At 45.1% G+C, this 23,637-nt stretch overlaps 1 protein-coding gene across 1 annotated transcript in view; it reads right to left on the bottom strand.

The window, feature by feature from the left end:
• Window positions 1-23,378, bottom strand: part of SLC25A43 (solute carrier family 25 member 43) — a gene marked incomplete at its 3' end in the record, with an annotated part of 33,426 nt that extends 10,048 nt beyond the window's left edge. The window contains exons 1-3 of the mRNA XM_080652595.1: window positions 23,074-23,378; window positions 13,877-14,118; window positions 10,257-10,429 (exon numbers count right to left, since the gene is read on the bottom strand). Coding sequence (XP_080508721.1) covers window positions 10,257-10,429; window positions 13,877-14,118; window positions 23,074-23,348 — 690 coding nt within the window. The 5' untranslated portion in view covers window positions 23,349-23,378. The remainder of the gene's footprint in view (window positions 1-10,256; window positions 10,430-13,876; window positions 14,119-23,073) is intronic.
• Window positions 23,379-23,637: the final 259 nt, after the last annotated feature.

Here is a 23,637-nt window from a genome sequence, read left to right as displayed (position 1 = left end):
CCGATCCCACCAGTGGGATCGGGCCTAAATGGGCAGTCGGCCATCCCTCTCACAATCCAGGACTGCTGGCTCCCAGCTGCTCGCCTGCCTGCCTGTCTGATTGCCCCTAACCCAGTGGTCGGCAAACTCATTGTCAACAGAGCCAAATATCAACAGTATAATGATTGAAATTTCTTTTGAGGGCCGAAAACCGACTTCTGCACATGGGCCACGAAGTTTCAATTGTACTGTATGTGTGTGCCCACACGTGGTATTTTGTGGAAGAGCCACACTCAAGGGACCAAAGAGCCGCATGTGGCTCGTGAGCCACAGTTTGCTGACCACTGCCCTAACCACTTCTGCCTGCCAGCCTGATCACCCCCTAACCACTCCCCTGCCAGCCTGATCAATGCCTAACTGCTCCCCTGCTGGCCTGATTACCCCTAACTGCCCTCCCCTGCTGGACTGGTCACCCCAAACTGCCCTCCCCTGCTGGCCTGGTCCCCCTCCCAAGTACTCCCCCGCAGGTCTGGTTGCCCCCAATTGCCCTCTCCTGCAGGCCTGGTCCCCCCCAACTGCCCTCCCTTGCTGGCCTGGTCGTCCCCAACTGCCCTCCCCTGAAGGCCTGGTTCCCCCCCGCCAACTGCCATCCCCTGCAGGCCTGGTTACCCCCAACTGCCCTCCTTTGCCAGCCCAGTCACCCCTAACTGCCCTCCCCTGCAGGCCTGATCTCTCCCAACTGCCCTGCCTTGCAGGCCTTATCCCTCCAAACTGCCCTCCCCTGCAGGCCTGGTTCCCCGCAACTAGCCTCCCCTGCAGGCCTGGTTCCCCCTAAATGCCCCCCCCCCCATGAAGGCCTGGTTGCCCCCAACTGCCCTCCCCTGCTGGCCTGGTTCCCCCCAACTGCCCTCCCCTGCTGGCCTGGTTCCCCCCAACTGCCCTCCCCTGCTGGCCTGGTTTCCCCCAACTGCCCTCCCCTGCTGGCCTGGTCTCCCCCAACTGCCCTCCCCTGCAGTCCCAGTCACCCACAACTGCCCTCCCCTGCAGGCCATCTTGTGTCCACATGGGGGCAGCCATCTTTGACCACATGGGGGTGGCCATATTGTGTGTTGGAGTGGCGGTCAATTTGCATATTACTCTTTTATTAGATAGGATGATGTGGTCACCATATGTCTATTCATCATCAATCACTGTGCAAAGTTATTACAATATTACTGGTTATATTCCCTGTGCTGTACATTACATTCCCATGGCTTATTTGTTTTACAACTGGAAGTTTGTCCCTCTTATTCACCTTCATCTTTTCACCCATCCTCCACTCCTTCCTGTCAATTTTGAGGTCAACCTAAAACTGTTTTTAAAAAATAAGTTGAAAAAGGCATTTAAAAGGAGAGATAAAAGAAAGAAAAGAAACAAAAGTAAAAGAGTCTGCTAGTTGGAGCAAACAGGAGCTCAGAACCCTTTGCTTGTTATTTGGAAATGACATTATCTTCTGTGGACATATAGGACACAAGCCGGAGATGAAGCTGTCCAATTCCCAAACCATTTTAGGGCACACCTACCTGTGGTGGGAGGCTTTTGTCATTTGGTAAATCCCCAATTATCAAACAAAAAAAGCCAATCATATTGAAGTAAAAGAACCTTTTTGTACTGTGAACCAGAGCTGGGATGCACTAAGGCTCTGCAGTGGGGAAGCCCATAAAAGTGGGTGTTGGCAGTTGCCCCCAGCATGGCCTGCCTTGAAGATACTCTCCATCCTGGCTGAAGTTGGAGCCTCATGGTTCAGCAGCAGGCTAGAGGGCTGACCAGCTGCTCAGAAAGCCCAGGGATAAGGGAGGGGGGAGTAAGCAAATGGACAGCAGGTTAGTATTCTGCTTGGAAAGAGAAGACAAACAGTCTGTTCCTGTGTGATGGTGGGGGGTGGGATAGGGAAACAAATAGTGCAGCTGGGTCAAGCTAGAGAAAGCAATTGAGATGCAAGTGAGGCAGCTGCTGGAGCTGCCCAGGAGGAGGCCAGGGGAGCTCAGGCAACAGTGGCTGGAAGAGCTAACTTTTAGCGTCACCTTGATTAGAATGTGATCCACCAGGAAGGGTGAGGGAACAGATATCGAAGATGACAGTTTTCAGGAGACTGAGAATGTACAGATAGATGCATTACTTGCACATGGTGATCTCTAGGTAAATGCCTGTTAAAGGAACTCAACAAATGAATAACTCTCCTACTATCCCTGATCATCATTATCTATAGAGTTGAAGGTCTTTTGAGGTTTTGTGATGCTAACTCATTGGTGTATTCATAACAATCATGGGGAACATAGAAACACATCTGGGCCAGCTTTTATCATTCTAATCAGGCCTTCAATGCCATGCTTAGATTCTGAAGAGATGCTTCAAGAACAATAGAAACAGCACCTCGGCTTTATTGAATATTTATCATGTGCCTGGCTCTGTATCTGTATTAACCCAATTCAATGTCCTTTCTCGGTATATGAGCTAGGCACTCTGCTTCTCCCCATGGTGAGGAAGATGAGGCTCATCCTGGCTTACCCACGTCCATGCAGGAGTAAGGGCAGAGTTGGTGTCCAAAATCCACACTCCTGACCATGGAGCTACTCTACTGATTAAACCTTTAGGCCATAACCAATATACATATGCATGGACACAGACAATAGAGTAGTGAAGGTCTGGAGTGGGGCAGGGACTGGGTGGAGGGGGGAAAAAGGAGGGAAAATGGAGGACATCTGTAATACTGTCAACAATAAAAAATAAAGTACAAATGAGCAGTTAAAGGATGTCCAGAAAAGTGCGTGTAGGCAGCTTCATCAGCATGGCCTGCTGACAAGGTACCCTCCATCCCATTTCTAAAAGTGGCTTGAGGCCAGCGGGGGAGGCGTCTGCAAGCTCTAGGCATCTTCTGACAGCAGCTGCAGATGACTGCTCACAGTTGCGGGTCTTTCTCAGCTGACAAGCAGGCCTTTTCTGGGACCTTTGTTTCCCTTTCCCCAATCTCTCTCTTCATCCCCACTTTGGAGGTGGGCTGGAAGTGGAGAGAGGGGTAAGCTCCCATCTTAGCTGCTATTACTTTTTAGCTGGAGCTGAAAGAAGTCTGCTTAGGACATTTTGATTCCCAGACTTTATCTCTTCAAAGGAGTAGGTCAGCTCAGGTCAGGAGAAAAGGGCAGAGTGATCTGACAAAGAGTGGAATGAAGGTTCCTCCCTGCATTCTCCTGGCTTGCCTTCTAGGGACAGTCTTGTTTCCATGGTCAACAACTACCATCCCTACTGTATTTAGGGCATTCTATACCTTTTGAAAAAAAATCAAAGGGGAGCGTTTTCCTTTCCCCATATTTTAACAATGATGCTCAAACAAAGCCACCCAGCCTAAGGAATATCCAGACATCTATCTGGAGCTGAAATGTGACCTTTTTTTTTCTCAAACTGCCAAGGCAATGCCAATGACTTAGGCAGAAGTCAGTCCCCAAAGGGGCCAGAGCCCAAAGTAAGATGACAGCAAGGAGCTGACCAAAGCTGGGCTCTTGCCTGTTTTTGAGATTACACACTATTTTGTGTTGTGTTTTTTTTTAACTGCTTTTGCAACTGTGATGGGAAGCAGAGTTTGCCACACCAAAATATGCTTCTTGGGATATTAATTATTTTAAGCTGGTTATTAAGAAACAAAGGACTCAGAAAGTACCTTTGGCCCTCCCCCTTATCTGCCTAAAAGGAATTCAGATAGAAAAAACCCGCTTAAAGGAAGGGAGTATCGCCTTAGCATCATAATAGGAACTAAATGTGGCAGTCTGTTAGACTCCTATGTGTGTGTCCCATTGTTTCTGGGTGGCCAAGAAACAATTTTTCTCCATGTTTGCTCCTTCTTATCTCCTTATGAATTGCCTACTTTCCTTTTGAAGTCCCAGACCCCTGCCTCCCTCTCCTTAGCCCCAAATGGCACATAAGCCTCAACTGCCCAGTTGTCTTCAGGTCTCATATTCTGAGGGAACCCCTGTATGTACATATGTAATACATTTTCTCCTGTGAATCTGTCTCATGTTGATTTGATTATTAGTCCAGCCAGAAGAACTTAGAAGAGTAGAAGTAAAGTTATTTTTCTGCCCCACACTGTGAGCTCCTAATTCTCAAGGTTAGGTTTTCTTCTCCCTCTTCCACTACTCTCAAGCCTCAGGCAAAACAACTGAAAAAAAAATGAACTGATTACTTAAGATCTAGGAACAAGCCCCTGTATTTCTTCTGGTGGACGAAGCACAGGCCTGAAGAAGGAGACACCTGCATTCAATCCCAGCTCCACCACTTGCTAGCTATGTGACTATTAGGCAAGTTACTTACCTTCTCTGTGCTTCATTTCCTCATCTAGAAAATAGGAATCATAACAATACTTACTATTTTATAGGGTCTATAAAGAGGGTGGAATGGGATAATAATCTGCCTTGTCATATTAAATGACCAATAAATGGTAGATACATTATTATAATTTTTGAATCCCAGGGAATACTCTCCTTTCATTACCTCCTCCTGACATATTTCGTCCTTGTCCTTACCCCTGACAAAAGCACCCCACCAAGGAAAGCACAGATTTAGACACATTCGTTTATATCAGGTCACATTTACTGAAATCAAGAAACTAACAAATACAAATTCTATGATGCTAGGATTTGTCAAGCACTTCTAGGCACCATACAAAGTGGTGGGAGGTTGCATTGAAGAAGGGGTGCATATCCAAATGGTTTCATGTTTTTTTTTTTTCTCTGTCCTTTCAGCAATTTGCCTATCTTGAAATGCTAATAGCTGTTTGGGCTGAGGTAAACAGAACATGAATGCTAAGGTAGGAGATAGAAGAGTGCATTATTAGAGCGAGGATTATAGGCAGGGGACAAGCAGAGGCTTCCTTAGAGCAGGCTGTTCTTACCTTCCTCATGGGTAGGGACAAGCACACAGACTTGGAGCTCACTCAGCAGCAGCTAAGGTTCGATTCTGTACTCACAGTGAGATCCCATAAGCCGGCCCTGAGCTTCATTCATTTTTAAACAAGTATCAAATGCCTGCTACAAGAGGCAACGTACTGTGAGGATATACAAATGTGTAAGACAAGCTTCCCAAAGGCAAAGAGCTGTAGAGGGAACAGTGACATAGAAGATCATAACACAACGAAGCATGCTACATGGGCCTGAGAGAGCTACAGTGAGAGTATGCTATGTGCATTCAGAAGGAGGAGACTCCTGCTGCAGGAGGTGAGAGAAGACCTCAGGGTGTGGCTCTGACAGGGTGGAGAAACAGAGTAATGCTGTAGAAATGGGAGCAGTGGAGGCATGTACAGAAGTGCTTTGAAAATTCAATTGGCTGGGTCAAAGGGCACACAGGCTAATAGCATCATTTAAAAGGGGTTATTCACTCACAAAACTCCCACAAAATAACAGTGCCCTTGGGGTGGGGTGTGGGGTGACAGTGAAAACACAGCATCTTCCATTTTATTGCTAGAGCACATTGTTAGTTAACTGGCTTTTCCTGCTTCACAATCCCCTCTGCAGTGGTCTGGAACACCCCCATTGTGACTCTGCAAAGGCAAAACACCTGCCTTTATCCATCAGGATGGGGTAGCTGTCTGGGGATGAAAAGCCAACTCATTTGTCAAACAAAAGCAACACATATGTGCTATTTTAGGTCAGAAGAGACAGCAACCACTGAGGCAAACCTTAGTTGAGCCTTTAAGGAGATGGAGATCGATCCTCCAGGCAGAGGTGCCTGAAATGGGAAATACACTTATTCTTTAGGCGCAGTGATTCTCAACCTTTCTAATGCCGCGATCCTTTAATACAGTTCCTCATGTTGTGGTGACCCCCAACCATAAAATTATTTTCGTTGCTACTTCATAACTGTAATTTTGCTACTGTTATGAATCGTAATGTAAATATCTGTGTTTTCCGATGGTCTTAGGCGACCCTGCTAGCGGTTATCAACCTGGTCGTGACCCACAGGTTGAGAACCGCTGCTGTAGAGCCTAAGACCATCGGAAGACACAGATATTTACATTACGATTCATAACAGTAGCAAAGTTACAGTTATGAAGTAGCAACGAAAATAATTTTATGGTTGGGGGTCACCACAACATGAGGAACTGTATTAAAGGGTCACGGCATTAGAAAGGTTGAGAACCACTGCTTAGGGGGTTGGGGGAGGTGGACTGAGATCATTTTGATTGAATTGGAGGTTTGAATAGAGCAGAGGTGTTTTATTTAACCCAGGCAGAATTTTCCTAATTTTATTTGCCAACATTAGGCAATTGGGAGATTTTATATAAAAATATGGATTTCAGGTTCCCTTGAAAAACTGGGCCCACATTTCTAAATGGCATCCATGCTTTGGAGAAGGGGAGCTTGCCACAGCCACCACTGGCTCACTTTATTCCTTCCTGCTATTCACATTTAGATGCTAATCACATTTTGTGAGCAATGTCTTTAGCTCTCCAGAATGCTTTTAAAAGCCAAAAGCCTGATGGCTCAGAACACATTTGATAGCTTATTCTTTAGGGGGCAAGTGTATGCTATTTAGGTTTCCCTATTTTCTCTTTTTTCATGTTACTTCCAAGTTCCTGCTAACATTGGATTTTGCAACTCCTCATATAGAGGGCCTCTGTGCCGTGAGGGTGGCAAAATTGGTAAGGGCAGCATGCCAGGCCCAGGAACTCAGCCTTTGTTCTCTAGGGGCAAAAAAGGACAAAACACAGGCAGATCTTAAGAAAGTTAGTCTGAAAGAAGCTATGAACTGGGCTGCAGGGATTGAAATTAGTATTGGCCCTGGAAGCACACTATCTGGTCTTAAATTTCAGCTCAGTTACTGGGTAGGTGAACTCCGGCAGGCTACAGAAGTTTTCACTGCCTTGGTTTTCTCATCTGTAAAATGGGCTTGAGAGGAACAGTAACCACCTCATAGGGTTGTTGTAAGAATTAAATAAGATACTGAGCATAAAGCACTTACCACAGTGCCTGGTACATTATTGCTCCAGGATCTTTTTTAGAATTAATCCTGGAGGCCAATTAGAGGATTACTGCAATAGCCTGATATGAGCTGATAAGTCCCCAGATTAGGACAGGAACAGTGACAAAAAGAAAGACCAGTGTGGGAGCATTGGGAATGTTGGGAATGAAGAACCAACTGACCTCAAGGTTGATTGGGGGTTGGGGAAGAAGAAGCTCAAAGATAACTTGTGGATTTCCAGCCTAGGTAATGGGGAATGATGGCATCGAAATGGAAAACTCTGGGAAGACATTTTCAGAGGAAGGGAAGTTAGTTTGATATATATTCAGTTAGAGGTGCCAGTGGAGAGGTGATAGCCAAGTGGTAATGCCCAGCAATGTGGGAGCAGGGGTGAAGATGTGGATTTGAGCATGAGAAACCACGTGTGGGGAAGAGGCACTCTGGGAGGGCCTGGCGAAGCAACAGTGTTCAGTTGACCAAAGACAGCCTGAGGCATTAAGCATCTGGGTCAGGCTCAGCATCTCTGTTTGAACAGGCCAGGGCCTACATTCACTCAGGTATTGTGTGTATTCTGCTCGGTCAGCTGTGCCACTCAGAGACTACCTTTGTCCTTCATCTTATGTGCTTTCAGTTCAAATGCTGACCTGGCCCAATCCTGCTTACCTTGTGAGCTTGATGGGGTCAAAGTCACCTGGGGTGTAAAGCAACAGGCTGACATTCAGTTTTATCTTTGATGAAATGGAGTCACCTAATACAGGCAACAGGGGAGGGTTGCAGGCAGAGTTGTGGGGGGACCAAGCTTGTGCCTGGTGCCTCCCTCCTGATCCTCTCAAGGAGGTCCCATGTTCTCAGCTGCTCCCTAGATTTTCAGGGCAGTCTGTCTCCCTCTCTCCTCCGCATGTGCCTATCCAGAGAACCATTTGCTCAGGAATTCCAGGTCCTTATTAGGAGTCCACAGATTAGTCAGATAAATTAATCCCCATCAATATTTTACCCTTTCTACTCTCTCAATACACTAAGTGTTGCCAGCCTCTTCAGGCCCAGGCTCTGAGCCAGGTATGGGAGTTCGAAGATGAAAAGGCCAGGCCATACCTGGAAGAGAGGGAACTAAAATGCACTGAAGTGTGGCCATGGAGATTTCAGGCAGGGTGCTTTTAAGGTACGTGAAAGCGCACCAGGTGGCGGGCACCTCATTCCATTGCACAGAGGGCTGACCCATTCCCCTTCCCACCAGAAACCATGCCATCAAAACATGCACATGCACAATTTATTTACCTCTCCATTCTCTAGCATGTCAGCCAGGAGCCAGGGCAAGAAAAAGAAAAAGGAATAAAATGAATGTAAGCACAGTGAAGGAAGAGCTCAGCTGATTAAACAAGACTTCTGATTATTGTCATTAATGTTCAAGAGAATTCCAACTTGATGTGGCATTAAACAGGCAGGTGTGTAAAAGTATATTAGGAGACATTCAGACAAAGTGGCCAGTCAGTGTCGGGGTTGACAAAATTCCCTGGCCAACAGGTTATGTAACAGACACCTGACATGGATTTGCTTCCTACAGGCAGTGCAGCAAGGAAAGCCAATGGAATGCAAATGTTCTCACTAAACGTGCTCAGGTAAGAGCAACCTGGCTGCCCTGCAAAGCTCCTTCCTTACAAATTCTGCTGGCAAACCTTGTCTACTCCCCTGGGAGGAGACTATTAAAGTTCTCTCTTCTTGGAGAATTTGGATTGTATGCTTTGCAGGAAAAAACAACTCCAGCAGAATTTAGAGTTCGACTGTTGTTTCTAGAGTCTTATCTCCCAAACTGAAGATATATTTCAAGCAGGGATTAAGAGGTTGTTAGTGGACAGAGATCACTAGTTCCATGGCTCTAATACCCTTAGATAGTGCTCAGATACTTTCCAATTACTGCAGCGACATCTATTGGCCAGAGAAAGCAATGCATGTTTACATTTAAAAAAGCATCCTCTGGTTCTATCTTGGGGATTAGTTTTTTTTAAAGTAGAGTGGACAAGTTATCATTATGTTTATTAACCCCTGTTAAATAACACTTTGACCACAACCCTAAGAATTCCTTTTCTATATCTTTGTAGTTTTTTTCTTCTTTTAATCCTCACTCGAAGATATTTTTCCATTGATTTTTAGAGAGAGTGGAAGAGAGAGGGAAAGACAGAGAAATATCGATAAGAGAGAAACACATCGATTGGTTGCCTCCTGCATGAGCCCTGACCAGGGCCTGGGCCGGGGAGGTGCCTGCAACCAAGGTACGTGCCCTTGACCAATCAATGTGTTTCTCTCACATCGATGTTTCTCTCTGTCTTTCCCTCTCTCTTTCACTCTCCCTAAAAAAAAAAAAAAAACTCAATGGAAAAATATCCTCGGATGAGGATTAACAACAACAACAAAGAAACAAAAAGAAATCAAGGATGAAGAGTAACCTTCCTACCTCCTGGAACCCTATTCTCTGTGGGAATTGAGGCCTTAAAAAAAAAGATTTGCCCAGAAGAGGTCGGGAAGGCAGGAAAGCCTGTGAACTGGAGTTGAATTAAAGCCAGATACAAAACCTCAGAGTTGTTGATTCTGAGCCCACCCTCAGACTTGCTTGTAACCCCCAACCTTACTTGGCCCGCTGATTTTTTTTTTTTTAAATAAAAATTGATTCTAGGCTAAGCCAGTTACTCACTTTGGGACCTTGGATACCACCATGCTTTTGCCTCTGTAGTCAATAGAGAAAATGTGAGTTTCCCAGGCAACAATTAGGAAAACGCAGGGCGACTCCCACTAAGACACTGACCCATTTCAAATGTAGTTACATCCTTAGCAAGGGAGTAAAGGACTATTGGAGCTTGGTTATCGAATAGCTCCTGGCTTATTTTGGTTCTTTCCAGTTTGTTTCACTGAGGTAAGGGGTGGCTACGAAAGTAAGAGTGCCCGCCTCTCACTGTGGAGGCCCAAGGAGAGGGATCTAGGAGGCTGCTTTGATGTCAACTATGCTTTGGTGGCAACTATGGGAAAGAGAGGAAAGAAAAGAGGGCCTCATATGGAAGGGCTAAAAAGTCCTAAAAAAGCAGAGTATGTGAAAGAAATAGCAGCTTGGGCTGGAGCCAATAGCCCTGAGGTTAGCAGCAGAAATGCCCAGAGTGGGGGTTTGCATAGTATTTGTGTGAATAGTTATGATCCCCTTGGAAACCTGGCATTGCTCAGGGTCAGTGTTCTCTGCTATTGTTACCAACCCACCAACACTTCAAGGAATCTCCCCACTGTCCTCCAACAACACTCCTCACCTGCATCTTCCTTTTCACTGTATCAAATGGAAAGGAGAGGGTCTGGGTCACTGCAGCAGCCAGGCAGATGTTGGCAAAGTTCTGGAGGAGAGAGAAGCGATCTCGGGGTCCATTCCAGATTTTTTCCAGATTCATGTAAACTAGAAGAGAGCCAGCAGAGAAAGGGAGAGCACCTGCAAAACAAGGCCAGGAAGAGGCGGCTGAGGTCTAGGCAAACACCAGCTTGGGAACACAAATCCCTGTTGGGAATCCGGGGCAAGTAAACAGGACCCTCTCTGGGCTTGTTAAGACCATTCCAACAGAAACAGCAGGAAGGAACTTTCTTGGGTAATGATAATGTGCTCTATTTTGATAGGGGTTGTATCATTTGTCAAAATGCATCACATGGTTCGCAAAAGGTTTGCACACTTTACTGTATGTAAATTTTACTTTAAAAAGTAATAAACAGCCCAGCTGGTGGTGCTTAGTGGTTGAGCGTCAACCTATGAAACCAAGAGGTCACCGGTTCGATTCCCGGTCAGGATACATGCTTGGGTTGTGGGCTTGATCCCCAGTGGAGGGAATGCAGGGGGCAGCCAATGGATGTCTCTATCCCTCTCCCTTCCTCTCTCTCTAAAAATCAATAAAAACATATTTAAAAAACATTTACAAATATTGAAGTCTAATCTAGTTTATGATACAAATATCAAAGGGTTGAGGGGTGAAGTGCATCTGATGTTTGCAACTTACATGCAAATCATCAAAAATATATAAGATGAACTGATGAATGGCTAGAAGGATGGATAGATGGACAAATATGTAATAAAGCAAAATGTTAATTATAGCATCTAGATGGTGGGTATATGTGCGTTTCTAATTATTTTTTTAAATATATTTTATTGATTTTTTACAGAGAGGAAGGGAGAGGGATAGAGCGTTAGAAACATCAATGTGAGAGAAACATCAATCAGCTGCCTCCTGCACACCCCCTACTGGGGATGTGCCTACAACCAAGGTACATGCCCTTGACCAGAATCGAACCTGGGACCCTTCAGTCCGCAGGCCAATGCTCTATCCACTGAGCCAAACCGGTTAGGGCAGTTTCTAATTCTTTTAACATTTCTGGGTGTTTGAAATTGTAAAAAAATAAAATGTTGGGAGAAAATCACTCTCATAAGAAATAGTGACTGTCCTTAATCAACTTTTGGAGGGTAGGAGGGAGTGGTCTCTAGCTGAGAAGGAAATATTCTGTGTGAAAACTGGAAAGAGGGAGGTTACTTGACCTTGCTTTTGGAAATGATGTGGCCCTGTCAGGGTTCAGTGGGCACCCTGCACTGTATGGCATCCTCACCTTCCTAGGAAAATATGGTGAGCAAGGAGTACAATAGATGGCATTTTCACAAACTTCCAGAAACTTTGGGAACCATCTTAATTTTACTGAGTGACTAAATTTCTCCCTCAAAAAGAGATTTAAAAGAGAGGATAACATAGCAGGGTTGCTTGTCCTTAAAATAATATAATACTTATATTTAATAAACACATTTAAAATGATGTATCAGCCTCGGCTGGGTAGCTCATTTGGCTGGAGCATCATCCATACACCAAAGATCACTGGTTTGAATCCGGGTTAGGGCACATACCTAGGTTGTGGGTTCAATCCCCAGTCAGGGTATGTACTGGAGGCAACCGATCGATGTTTCTTTCTCATATTGATGTCTCTCTCTTTTTTTTCTCTCTCTCTCTCCCTCTCTAAAATTCAATAAACATATCCTCGAGTGAGGATTTTAAAAAATTTTCAAAAAGATGTACCCACCCCCCATTTACCTTTATTTGGAAAACATGTGTGAAACTTGTGTGCTGGGACCTAGGCCAGGTGCAGGAATACAGAGTAAGTAGGCTAATTCCTGGAGAAGCTCACCATCTAGTGGTGAGACAGCTCATAGGTGCCATAAGGGCGGGGCTGGAACAGGGAGGGCTATACAAAGTGCTTTAAGTACACCAGGAGAGGAGTTAATTTTGCCTGGGGGAATCACGAAGGACTTCACAGAAGAGAGAACTTCTCAACTGGGTCTTGAGGAACTAATAGGAGTTCATCAGACATAGAGAAGACAGGCAATCTAGGCAGAGGGAACAGCATGTACAAAGGGAGAAATGTTTCCGGGAAATGCAAGTATTTCTGTATGGCTGGAGCATCAGTGCAAGTGTAGGTGTGACAGGAGAGGTTAGACGAGCTGTTCTGAAGGATCTGGTAGGCTATAAAGAATTGGGGTTTTCCCCTGTAGTTCAGGAGGCAGTGAAGACTTTTGAGGAGGGCAGTGGAGTGAGGGTAGTGAAATGATCATTTTGCATTTAGAGAGATCACCACACCCTGGCTGCAGTGCACAGGGCAAACTGGGGTGGGGGAGAACCAAGACTGGGAGCAGGTAAGAGGTGTTTCTTGTGTCTATGGGAAAGATGGTGATGAGAGTGCGACCTAGGGCAGAGGAGATGGAGATGGAGAAGGGGGATAGAGTTGAGAGTTCAAAGAGGTCATTTTGAAAATACTTGGTGACTAAAGCAAGAGTGGAGTGAGAAGTAGAGTTGAAGTGAATCTAGGTTTCTTCTGTCTCAGGCCACTGGGTGAAATAAAGGTCTTATTCATTAGGGAACACAGGAGGAGAGCAGGTGTGAGACTAAGGGAGCATCAGGTGAGGTGTCCAATAGCAGGTATTCATACTGCCACTGGGAATTGGTAGCAGACAGTGGTTAAGAGAGAGGGTTCTGGGTTATATTGCTAAGTTCCTTCACTTTCTATCCATGTGATCATGGCAGGTAACTTAGCTTCCCTCAGCATCTATTTCCTCATCTGTAAAATGAGGCTTAAATGAGAATCTGTATGCAAAGCATTTAACATACTGCCTGGCACATAGTAAGCACCAATAAATGTTACTATAGATATTATATTGGGGTCATTAGAGTATAATGATGCTTGTTCAAGCTACTAGCTTAGATGAGGCCACCTAGGGAGGGTGTGGAGGGTGAAGGAAAAGTTAAGGAAGGAGCTGGGGGAATAGCAATATGTAGGGGGCTAGCAGTGTCAGATGAGCCAGATGAGTCAGACAAGAAAGCTGCCAGAGACATAAGAAAGACATTCAGGAGACAGTGGGTCCTAGAAGCCAAGTTTCCAGAAGAAGGGGTAATCAATCTCATCAAATGTTGCAACAAACATCAGACAAAGAGCAAAAGTCTGCTGTTTTGGCCACCGGGGGTTCCGGTGACCTGCGTGTGTGTAGTCCTGGCACAGGCTCCAAAGACCACAGAAGCTACAACTGCTATCGTGGTTGTGCTCATATTTGCATGTATGCACACTGAGACTCCTTCCCATAGTTGGAAGAGGAGTGTGTGGGATTGTCTTCCTATCAGTTTGTGCAGAAGCACCTCCATGCACTGTCATCCACCCCTCTCTGGGGTGCAAAAGGTCAAAGTTAGGAGTGGGGTATACAGCTGTGGAATAGAATGAAGCTAGGTGACCCTATATGGACTAAGTTCATATGATCTTGACCTCAATAAAATGGATTTAACTGGTTACAAAGGCATACAATTATTCATATATGTCAAAGAATGCAGCCTTTCCTTGGACAAGGAGAAAATTTCCATCTTACCTAAAACTGTAAGGGAAACTCCTCGATAAAGGGCCAGGAATCCTTCCTGTTGATAAACAGTAGAAAAAGCATGGAGGATCCCCCTATAAGATGGTTCCAGCACATTCTGTACAATTAAGCGCGTTTTGATGAGGTCTGTAGGATACGTTACAATGGTGGAAACCATGCCTGCGAGACTTCCAGCCATGATGGCACTCCACTGGGAAATATGGCCCAGGTCATCCATGAAGAGTACGACAAACCTGGGAGGAAACAGAGGATGAAGGCCAAGGGAATCAGCTATAGATTGTGCTAGAGTGCTCTACATTACTCTCACATCTTTCAGCATTTGGAAATGCTTTACAAAGTGAAAACTACCATACTAATGAATTAGGATTAATAACTAACACATTCAAATCTATTATATTTATATAATTCTAGTTAGCTATAGGGAAAAGATGCCCAACTCTCTTATTTATAGCTAACTTAAGTCCTTCCCATTTCACTTTAAACATTTCCTTTGTTTATCCACATAACTGTCAACTCTGGCTTGCCTGTGAGGTGTAAATTTGCAGAAGTACTTGTAAATATCAAACTGTAATGTATTACTTTGCTTCTTTTGAAACTTAAAAGAAATGAAATTGCTTGAAATGATGACTTTGAACATCCCCAGCAATTGAGTTTAAAAAACATATTGGCTTAATTATAAGAGAAGTACTACCCCACTAGTGTCAGGGAAATAAAAACAATAACAAGACACCATTTTTCACCTAGCAGATTGGTAAGGATTAAAAAGTCTTATAATATTAAGTGATGGTGAGGATTAATGTAAATAGGACCTCTCACCCATTCTTGTGGAAGTTCAAATTGGTACGGCCACTTTGTAGTATCTAGTAAAAAAAAAAAAAATGCTGCCTACTTTCACCCCAGCAATTCCATTTCTAGGTGCATATCCTAGAGAAATTCTTGAACATGTACATATGAACACACTTACATCATTGTTAGTAAGTGTGAAAAAGTCAAACCACCATACAATGGACACTATATAGTTTAAATGAATGAGCTTAGGTCTATGTAATTACATAAACACATCATAAAGTTGCACTAAAAAAGCAAGTTGCTGAATGACTTATAATCTATGACAATGATCTATTTATTTTTTCTTAAATATATTTTTATTGATTTCAGAGAGGAAGGGAGAGGGATAGAGAGATAGAAACATCAATGATGAGAGAATCATTGACCGGCTGCCTCCTGCACACCCCCTACTGGGGATCAAGCCTGCCCTTGACTGGAATCGAACCTGGGACCCTTCAGTCTGTAGGCTGATGCTCTATCCACTGAGCCAAACCATCTAGGCTAGGGCAACAATGATCTATTTAAATTAAGAAACACATCCACAAAATCATATATTATTCATGGGTAGATATAGATACATATAAAAACTATAAAATAGACCTTTGGGAAGGTGGAAGAGGGAATGGACTGGGAAAGAGAATGAAGAGGACTATAGCTTGCTCTATAACATTTTATTTCCTATTATTAAAAAAAACCATTTGAGGTATCTTTTATACTACCATGATGTCAATTCTGGATGTGGGTGTTTGCTAGATTATGTTTTGTGTTTCGCTTCAGTTTTACAATGCATTAAAAAATGGCTTTGAGTGGGCTTTTCCAAATGCAAAATAGAAAGCCATTCTGTTACAGTCCCTCTTTTTGGAAGGAGCACACCCCCAGGCATGAGGGCCTATTCAGCAGAAATTGTTATAAGGAGATTTTTATACGACACATGTTTCTTGGTCAAGAACAAAGAAATTTCACTCCATCTTGCTGATGAGGATAAAATAATAAAGGCCTTGAAAATCAGGGGGGAAAGATTTCTGCCAGAGTGGGGAGGGAGAGAGGGAGAGAGATAGTAAGGGTGGGTTTAAATAAAAAAAAAAAGTGAACAGAGCTAGGATAAAATAAATGCATTGTAGAACATCCCTCGTGCTTTGGCTTTCAAACTTACAATGGAGAGGTGCCTTTCCTGCTCCTCCAGTTTGTCAGAAAATCAAGGCCCTAAATAAGATGAGTGGGTGTTCAGGTGCAGTTATATAAGGGGTTCTAGGATGGCTCCTTGCTCCCAAGTAAACACTCATTGATAAAAACAAACGAACAAACAAAAAAACAAAAACAAAAAAACCCATCTCCTTCAAGCTGTAGGAAAATCTTTACTTCATTTTGTTAATGTACTTTAACTGCACCACCTGAAACAATCATCTGAGTCAACCAGCAATCTTTTAAAGATGCAGATAACTAAATGTGGCAACCATCAATGGGCCATTTACCTCAGTTTCACTCCCTGCACACTTCCTTGTTTCTTCTGTTTAAATGTTTTTATTTTTTTATTTTTGAGAGAGAGGAAGGGAAAGGGAGAGATAGATAGAAACACTGATGAGAGAGACATCAATAGGCTGCCTCCTGCACACATCCTACTGAGGATGGAGCCCACAACTTGGGCATGTGCCCTGACCAGGAATCAAACCAGCGACCTTTTGGTGCTTGGAACGATGCTCAACCACTGAGCCACACCAGCTGGGCCACACTTCCTTGTTTCTTACTCCTCTCTCCTCTGGCCAGTCCAGTTGGGGGGAGGACCTTAGAAGGGAAAGGGGAGATTGAAGAAATGAAAATGCTTGACTGGAGGAGTGGACCGCAGCAAATTGGAACAATCTGAAGATGGAATTCGAAATGCCAAAGGAAACACCATTCATTCTCATTGCCTCGTCCTTATTCCCTATCCCACTTGGCCATTTCCATGGCATTAATTAATCCATTACCCATTTATTGAATATCTACAATGTGACAGACACTGTGTTAACACTCAGCATAGATCACAAGAGAGTTCAACAGTCCTGCTGAAAAAACGACTGATAAGAGTAACAGGAGAGGAAATAAGCTTTTGGTTGACTGAATGACTTGAGGAACTAGGAAGAAGAACCCTGTTTTATATCAGATTGCCTTATAGAGTCATGTCTTACTATCAAATACACAAAATGAAAAGAAAAAACCAGCCCGGCCAGTGTGGCTCAGTGGTTGAGCATCAACCTATGAACCAGGAGGTCATGGTTTGATTCCCATTCAGGGCACATGCCCCGCTTGTGGGCTCGATCCACAGTAAGGGGCATGCAGGAGGCAGCTGATCCATGATTCTCTCTCATCATTGGTGTTTCTATCTCTCTCTCCCTTCCTCTCTGAAATCAATAAAAACATATTTTAAAAAAGTAAAAACCAAAGGAAGTCCCTTCTCAAACTTTGACCATCTGACACAGAGACAATGACCACTAATTGGTTCCCCTTAGAATCACAGAGTCAAGGCAGGCAACCCTAAAAGGCCAATGATAATGTCATCCTGGTCTCCACATCTTAAGATCTTATCTGATTGGCCAGGGTACCAGTGTTCCCCTTTATGCTCTTCTCCCCCCACCCCCACATGCACAGTAGTTTTTACCAATGAGATTGGATAAGCTGGTGAACAGCAGTAACCCCTTCTTTTCAGCCACACAAATATTACACACACACTAGATATATGTAGTTAGAACTTCTAACACTTTGACCTAATACAGGTTAGCAGCTCATGAAGTCGTTACACAATAAGGAGTTGGTGTTGGTTATGAACAATTTCAGAGCTGTAAGGGACCCAAACCAATGCTTATACAGCTAGACGAGTTGTGGTGTAAAGTTGGGTGATGGTCTACTATTTGATGTATTTGAAAGCCATCTTTCCTGTTAGGTTCTATTTATTTATTACAAGTACCTAGCTCCTAATAGACTCTCCTGAATGGACTCTTTTGATCATTAGCCCAAGCAAGTAGACATTTCAGCATCACAATGGAGGGCAGAGTCCTGGACTATGGAGCCAGAAGACCTGGTTTCAAGCTCCAGCTCTGTCATTAATTGTGTTTGTGGACAAGTTATTTAACCACTCCATTCTCTGAACAGTTGGGATGTTTGTTGTGCTAAAATCCATGATCATAAGCTGTACCATTACTCCCAGCCAACTATTTTGCAAATTCATGGTCAGGAAAGAGTAGATATGAATCAGTATAATGATGGAGCAAAAGTATCTTCCTTATGTAGAAAGGATGGCACCATGATTAATCAACCACTTTACTTTCTACCTATGCCTAGCCATTCGCTGAAATACTATCTTCTAGTTTCAAGAAAGAAAATAATCTTTTGTTTGTTTGTTTCTCCCCCACCCCCCATTGACCTCTTACCAGCTAAGAAAATAATCTTGCAAGAGAAACCAAGATGGCGGCATAGGTAAACACTTGAACTTGCCGCCTCACACAACAACTTCAAAACTACAACTAAAAGACAAAACGGACATCACCCAGAACCACAGGAAGGCTGGCTGAGTGAAAATTCTACAACTAGAAGGAAAGAGAAAAGCACACTGAGACTCAGAGGAGCTGCAGAAGTAAAGTGCAGAGGTACGGAGGCGCTCGCATGGAGAGGGCTGGCAACTGAGTACGCGTCTGTCTTTTTCAAGTGGGAGGGAGACACAAGCTCCCGTATGCGCTGAACTCCGGTTCTGGGCGAGACTCTGGGGACCCAGACTCACACGGGGAGAAACTGGACTGTCTGGCAGCAGGTGGAACTCGAGGGCAGCTTTCTCTCAGAGGTGCTTGTAGCGATTACCGAGGGATACTGAGACCTGGGGCAGTGTCCCTCTTAGGGCAGGGCTGACGGGAAGCAATTGCTGTTTGCTCTGCCCTGAGACCCCACCCCACCCAAGCTGTGTGCAGAGACTTTTGCATATGAATGGCCTGGTCCTTTGAAATCTAAACTTACCTCGCAAAATGCAGCTGAGTCAGAGAAACCGAGAACATCCAAAAGAAGGCCCAAGGCCCCACAGCAGCCTGCATTGCTTCACAGCTGGGCCTCATCTGGGCACCTCCAAAACCCAAACAAAGAGGAATCTGCAGATCTCTCCATAGCTCCTGCTGGGTGGCCTCAGGCAGAGACTAAATTAGCACCTTCTTGGAGATCCAAGAGCCAGTGTACCCAGGGGTCAGAGTGGGACCATCCAGATTACAACTCCTCAGATCCATAAGGGACACACTCAGGGGGCAGACTCAGTGAGCACCAAAGCCCCACTGAAGCAAGTCTTGCCTCATAAGGGTGTCTCCAGCACAGAAGTTCTCCCATCATAGACACAGCTGATCCTCACAGCCAACTGGCCTGGAGGTCAATTCCTCCCAGTGATACCAACAACAATCAAGGCTTAACTACAACAAGATTGTGCACACAGCCCACAAAGGGGTGCACCAAGAGTGTCCATCTCAGGTAACTGGGGAGGCTGAGCCACTGGGCCCTATAGGACACCTAGCACACAAAGCCACTCTATCAACACAGGGAAGCAGCCAAAATGTGGAGACAAAGAAACAGGTCACAAATGAAAGAAATGGAGGAAAGCAAACGACTGGATATAGAGTTCAAAACCACGGTTATAAGGTTTTTCAAGAATTTTCTAGAAACCGCTGATAAATTTAGTGAGACCCTCGAGGATATGAAAAAGGACCAACTAGAAATTAAGCATACACTGGGTGAAATAAAGAATAATATACAGAGATCCAACAGCAGACTAGAGCAGTGCTCGGCAAACTGCAGCTCGCGAGCAACATGCAGCTCGAGAGCCGCGGTTTGCCTCTCTGTTGACTAATGAGTTTGCCGGCCACTGACCTAGACTCTCAATTCCAATAATTACAGGCTGTTGTTGTTCCTTGTGATTAAGCCCCTATCCCAGTGGTCAGGAAACTCATTAGTCAACAGAGCGGCAAACCACGGCTCGCGAGCCGCATGTGGCTTGCGAGCCGCAATTTGCCAACCACTGGACTAGAGGATCGCAAGAATCAAGTCAAAGATTTGAAATACGAAGAAGCAAAAAACACCCAACTGGAAAAGAAAAAAGAAAAAAGAATCCAAAAATATGAAGATAGTGTAAGGAACCTCTGGGACAACTTCAAGCATACCAACATCCGAATTATGGGGGTGCCAGAAGAAGAGAGAGAACAAGATACTGAAAACCTATTTGAAGAAATAATAACAGAAAACTTCCCCCACCTGGTGAAAGAAATAGACTTACAAGTCCAGGAAGCACAGAGAACCCCAAACAAAAGGAATCCAAAGAGGACCACACCAAGACACATCATAATTAAAATGCCAAGAGCAAAAGACAAAGAGAGAATATTAAAAACATATACCTACAAGGGAGCACCCATACGATTGTCAGCTGATTTCTCAACAGAAACTATGCAGGCCAGATGGGAGTGGCAAGAAATATTCAAGGTGTTGAATAGCAAGAACCTACAACCAAGATTACTTTACCCAGCAAAGCTATCATTCAGAATTGAAGGTCAGATAAAGAGGTTCACAGATAAGAAAAAGCTAAAGGAGTTCATCACCGCCAAACCAGTATTATATGAAATGCTGAAGGGTATTCTTTAAGAAGAGGAAGAAGAAGAAAAAGGTAAAGATAAAAACTATGAACAACAAATACACATCTATCAACAAGTGAATCTAAAAATCAAGTGAATAAAAAATCTAATGAACAGAATAAACTGGTGAATATAATAGAATCAGAGGCATAGAAAGGGAATGGATGGACAATCCTTGGGGAGAAAGGGGTGTGGGGGGCGGGAAGAGACTGGACAAAAATCATACACCTATGGATGAGGACAGTGGCGGGGGAGGGGCGGTAAGGGAATGGGGTGCGGTGGGAACAGGGTGGAGGGGAGCTATGGGGGAAAAAAAGAGGAGCAACTGTAATAATCTGAACAATAAAGATTTATTTTTTAAAAAAGAAAATAATCTTGCAGGGAAAAAAATATTAGCAAACCTAGCTTAATAACTATCTCTTCTTCCTCTCCCATGCATCAAATCTTCTTTACTCACACAGTCACCAGTCTACTTCAGGTGTCCTCAGCTGTTACTGGTCAGTGCAATAGGTTCCTAACTGGTCCTGCCATCCCTCTCCAGTCTTCCTCCTCTCTAGTCATCCTACCCTGCATCCAGGTGACAATTATTCCTGCTGAATTACTTTAATCAGAGCATGTCCTCCTGAAAAAACTCCCACAGCTACTCTTGCATACTAAGAAAAGTCCAAACTCCTTAACCTGCCCCTCCAACATCTGATTCTAACTTGCTTTTCTGGCTGTATTTCCCATTACTGCTGTAGACACACCTTATGCTCCAGTCATGCTACATGCCTTCCTACCCCTGTGCTTTTGCTCATGACATTACCTGCAATATTTTCTCCCCATCTTTGCCCAGCCAACTCCTACTCATTCTCCTAAGACCAAACTCAGATGGTTTTTCTCCTCTGTGAAGTCTTCACATGTCTTCCTCCTCATCCCTCATCGGAAGTGTTTATTTCTATAGCACTTCAACCATGGCAATCACACACTATGGACACACTACTCTTATTCTTCTATTAACTTTTTAGTTCTGGGGCACAGGGACCATGCCCCTTTCATCCTTGCCTCATTCCCAGTATTATGCACACGATGGGTACTTAATGAACACTTGCTAAATTAATGTGAAATAAAGACAGAGAGAAAGGCAGCATGATGTAGTAGAATATGAGATTTGAAGTCAGAAAGCCCAGCAGTGGAGCTCAGCTGCCATTGATTAATGGTATGGCCAGTTGGAGTACAATTCTGCATCTGTAAAATGGGCATATTTCTCACACTATGGACCTTACAGGGAAGGAGGCAGAAATTTTAAAAATTCAATGATGTACACACGCATGTACACACACACATAAAATAACTATATAGAGGTGACATATGTTAATTAGCTTGAGGTAATAATTTCAGTGTATATAAAAATATCAAGTTGTACACTTTAAATATAAGCAATTTTTGTGTCAATGATATCTCAATAAAACTTTTAAAAATCAAATGATGTATACAGGTATACTGTGTACTAGGTGGTTAGCAGAAAAGCCACAATACTTAAACCAGCCTTTGCAGGTCTGCCTTCCTCCCCTGGGTATGCTTTGTGGAGAAGAAAGTGAAGTGAGGAGAAGATGAGCCATTACAACTCAGCTGTTTACAGACTTCAGGCCAGAAGTTGCTGAGGGCAATGGGGTGCTGGGGAGGAAAGAGAGCCTTGACAGAAATGCCTGGTGCTCTCACTATCTTCCCTTCCCAGAGGAAGACAAGGTAACTGTACTCCCAGGCGTAGGTGAAATGAGCCCTGGCCGGGAGGACTCAGTGATAAGGTTGATTGAGGTAATAATTTCAGTGTATATTCCATCTTGCTTGTCAGCTGTCAGGTGAGCCTTCCAGCTCCGGCCTCCCAGAGTCAAAGGCAAAATTATTTGACTATTAGCCTCCAAGGCTGAACAATGTAGTCAAGACTGTGGGCTCTTTGTCTAATTCAGAGCCAAGGTCAGTCTTCAGAGTTGGCACTGTGTTCCCCTTCCTAATATAGGAATATTCCCTCTTTGAAATTCCATCACTTACCATTTCATTCTTTTAGGCTTTGTTTTCAACTAAAAGGAAAAATCATCTTTGAGCTCTGAGGAAGCTTTAAGACTCATCTGGCCTCATCCTTTCCTAAGAAGCAGCTGTTGAGGTAAGCCTGAAGCCCTAACAGAAGAATGAGGCCAGCGAGTTTGAGAAGCAGCTGTGGCCTCTGCTGGACCCTAAAGGCAGGTTTCATTTATGTGTGTGTGTGTGTGTGTGTGTGTGTGTGTGTGTGTGTGTGTGTAGAAATCCCCTATCAAACACGTTCTTCTGTGGACTTTGGTCACACAGACACAGTTGCATACACTCGCCTTCTTCCAAGGGGTCTCTCCTAGGCTAGCCAAGGCAGTTTCCAAGTTGGTGGATGGTGGGAATGGTTAGGAGCCATCTGCGGAGATCTCTTCACTCCGTCCCCAAATCTCCTTTTGTCCCATTCCACCTCCTCACCGGTCCAACCCGTTGAGCCTCTCTGAGCCAGTGCTGCCCCCACAAAACCGCACCTGGAGAGGCAGGAATCCCAAGAGCACGTGACAAACGTAGGGACTGCTCTTTGGGCCCTAGTTGTCACCTTTTGGCCAAACGGCTCCGAGGGGCTCCCACGCGATCCGGAAGGGGGCTGGGGCCCACGGCAGGGCCCTGACCCGGGATCCCCAGCGATCCCTCCTCCTGGCCCCGCCCGCCCGCTCGCCCGGCCCTTACTTGCGGTAGGCGGTGAGTTGCACGGCGCTGTAAGGGAAGAGGCGCAGGCATGCCACCGTGTTCCCCTTCCATAGAGCCCGGGGCCCCTCGGCTCGCCACACGCCGAGCCCCGCGGCCCATGGTCCCCGGCCGCGACCCTGCACCACGCCGACCTGGGCTAGCACGGTGGCGAGCTCCAGCGGCGCGGTGAGGCTCAAGCTGAGCACTCCTGCCAGCCCCGCGCACAGCAGCCGCTGGCTGCCAGTCAGCCGGCCATCACGTCGCCATGTCGCCATAGCGCCCCACCAGCCGAGCCCCGGCCCCGGACTCCGGGACGCCAAGTGTCTCGGGCCTGGGGTTCCCGGGCTCCTGGGCTCTTGGCAGAGGGGGCGGGCGTGGTCCGCCCGAAGGGGGACGGACGCGGCCAGGCTGGGAAGCCGGACCGCCCTGGCGGCCTCAGGGTGGGGTGGGTGGGTGGGGCGGAGGAGGCCTCAAAAGTCGGAAGCCTCTCGGATTTGCCATCTGCTCTGCAGTTAGCAAGTTTCTGTTTGCTGTTGAGAAAGAGTCACCATGCTCCCTCAAGGC

Source organism: Plecotus auritus, assembly GCF_963455305.1.
Source record: "Plecotus auritus genome assembly, chromosome: X".
Taxonomy (NCBI): domain Eukaryota; kingdom Metazoa; phylum Chordata; class Mammalia; order Chiroptera; family Vespertilionidae; genus Plecotus; species Plecotus auritus.
Note: the sequence above shows the minus strand (reverse complement) of the source record. Positions and strands in the feature narration are given on the sequence as shown.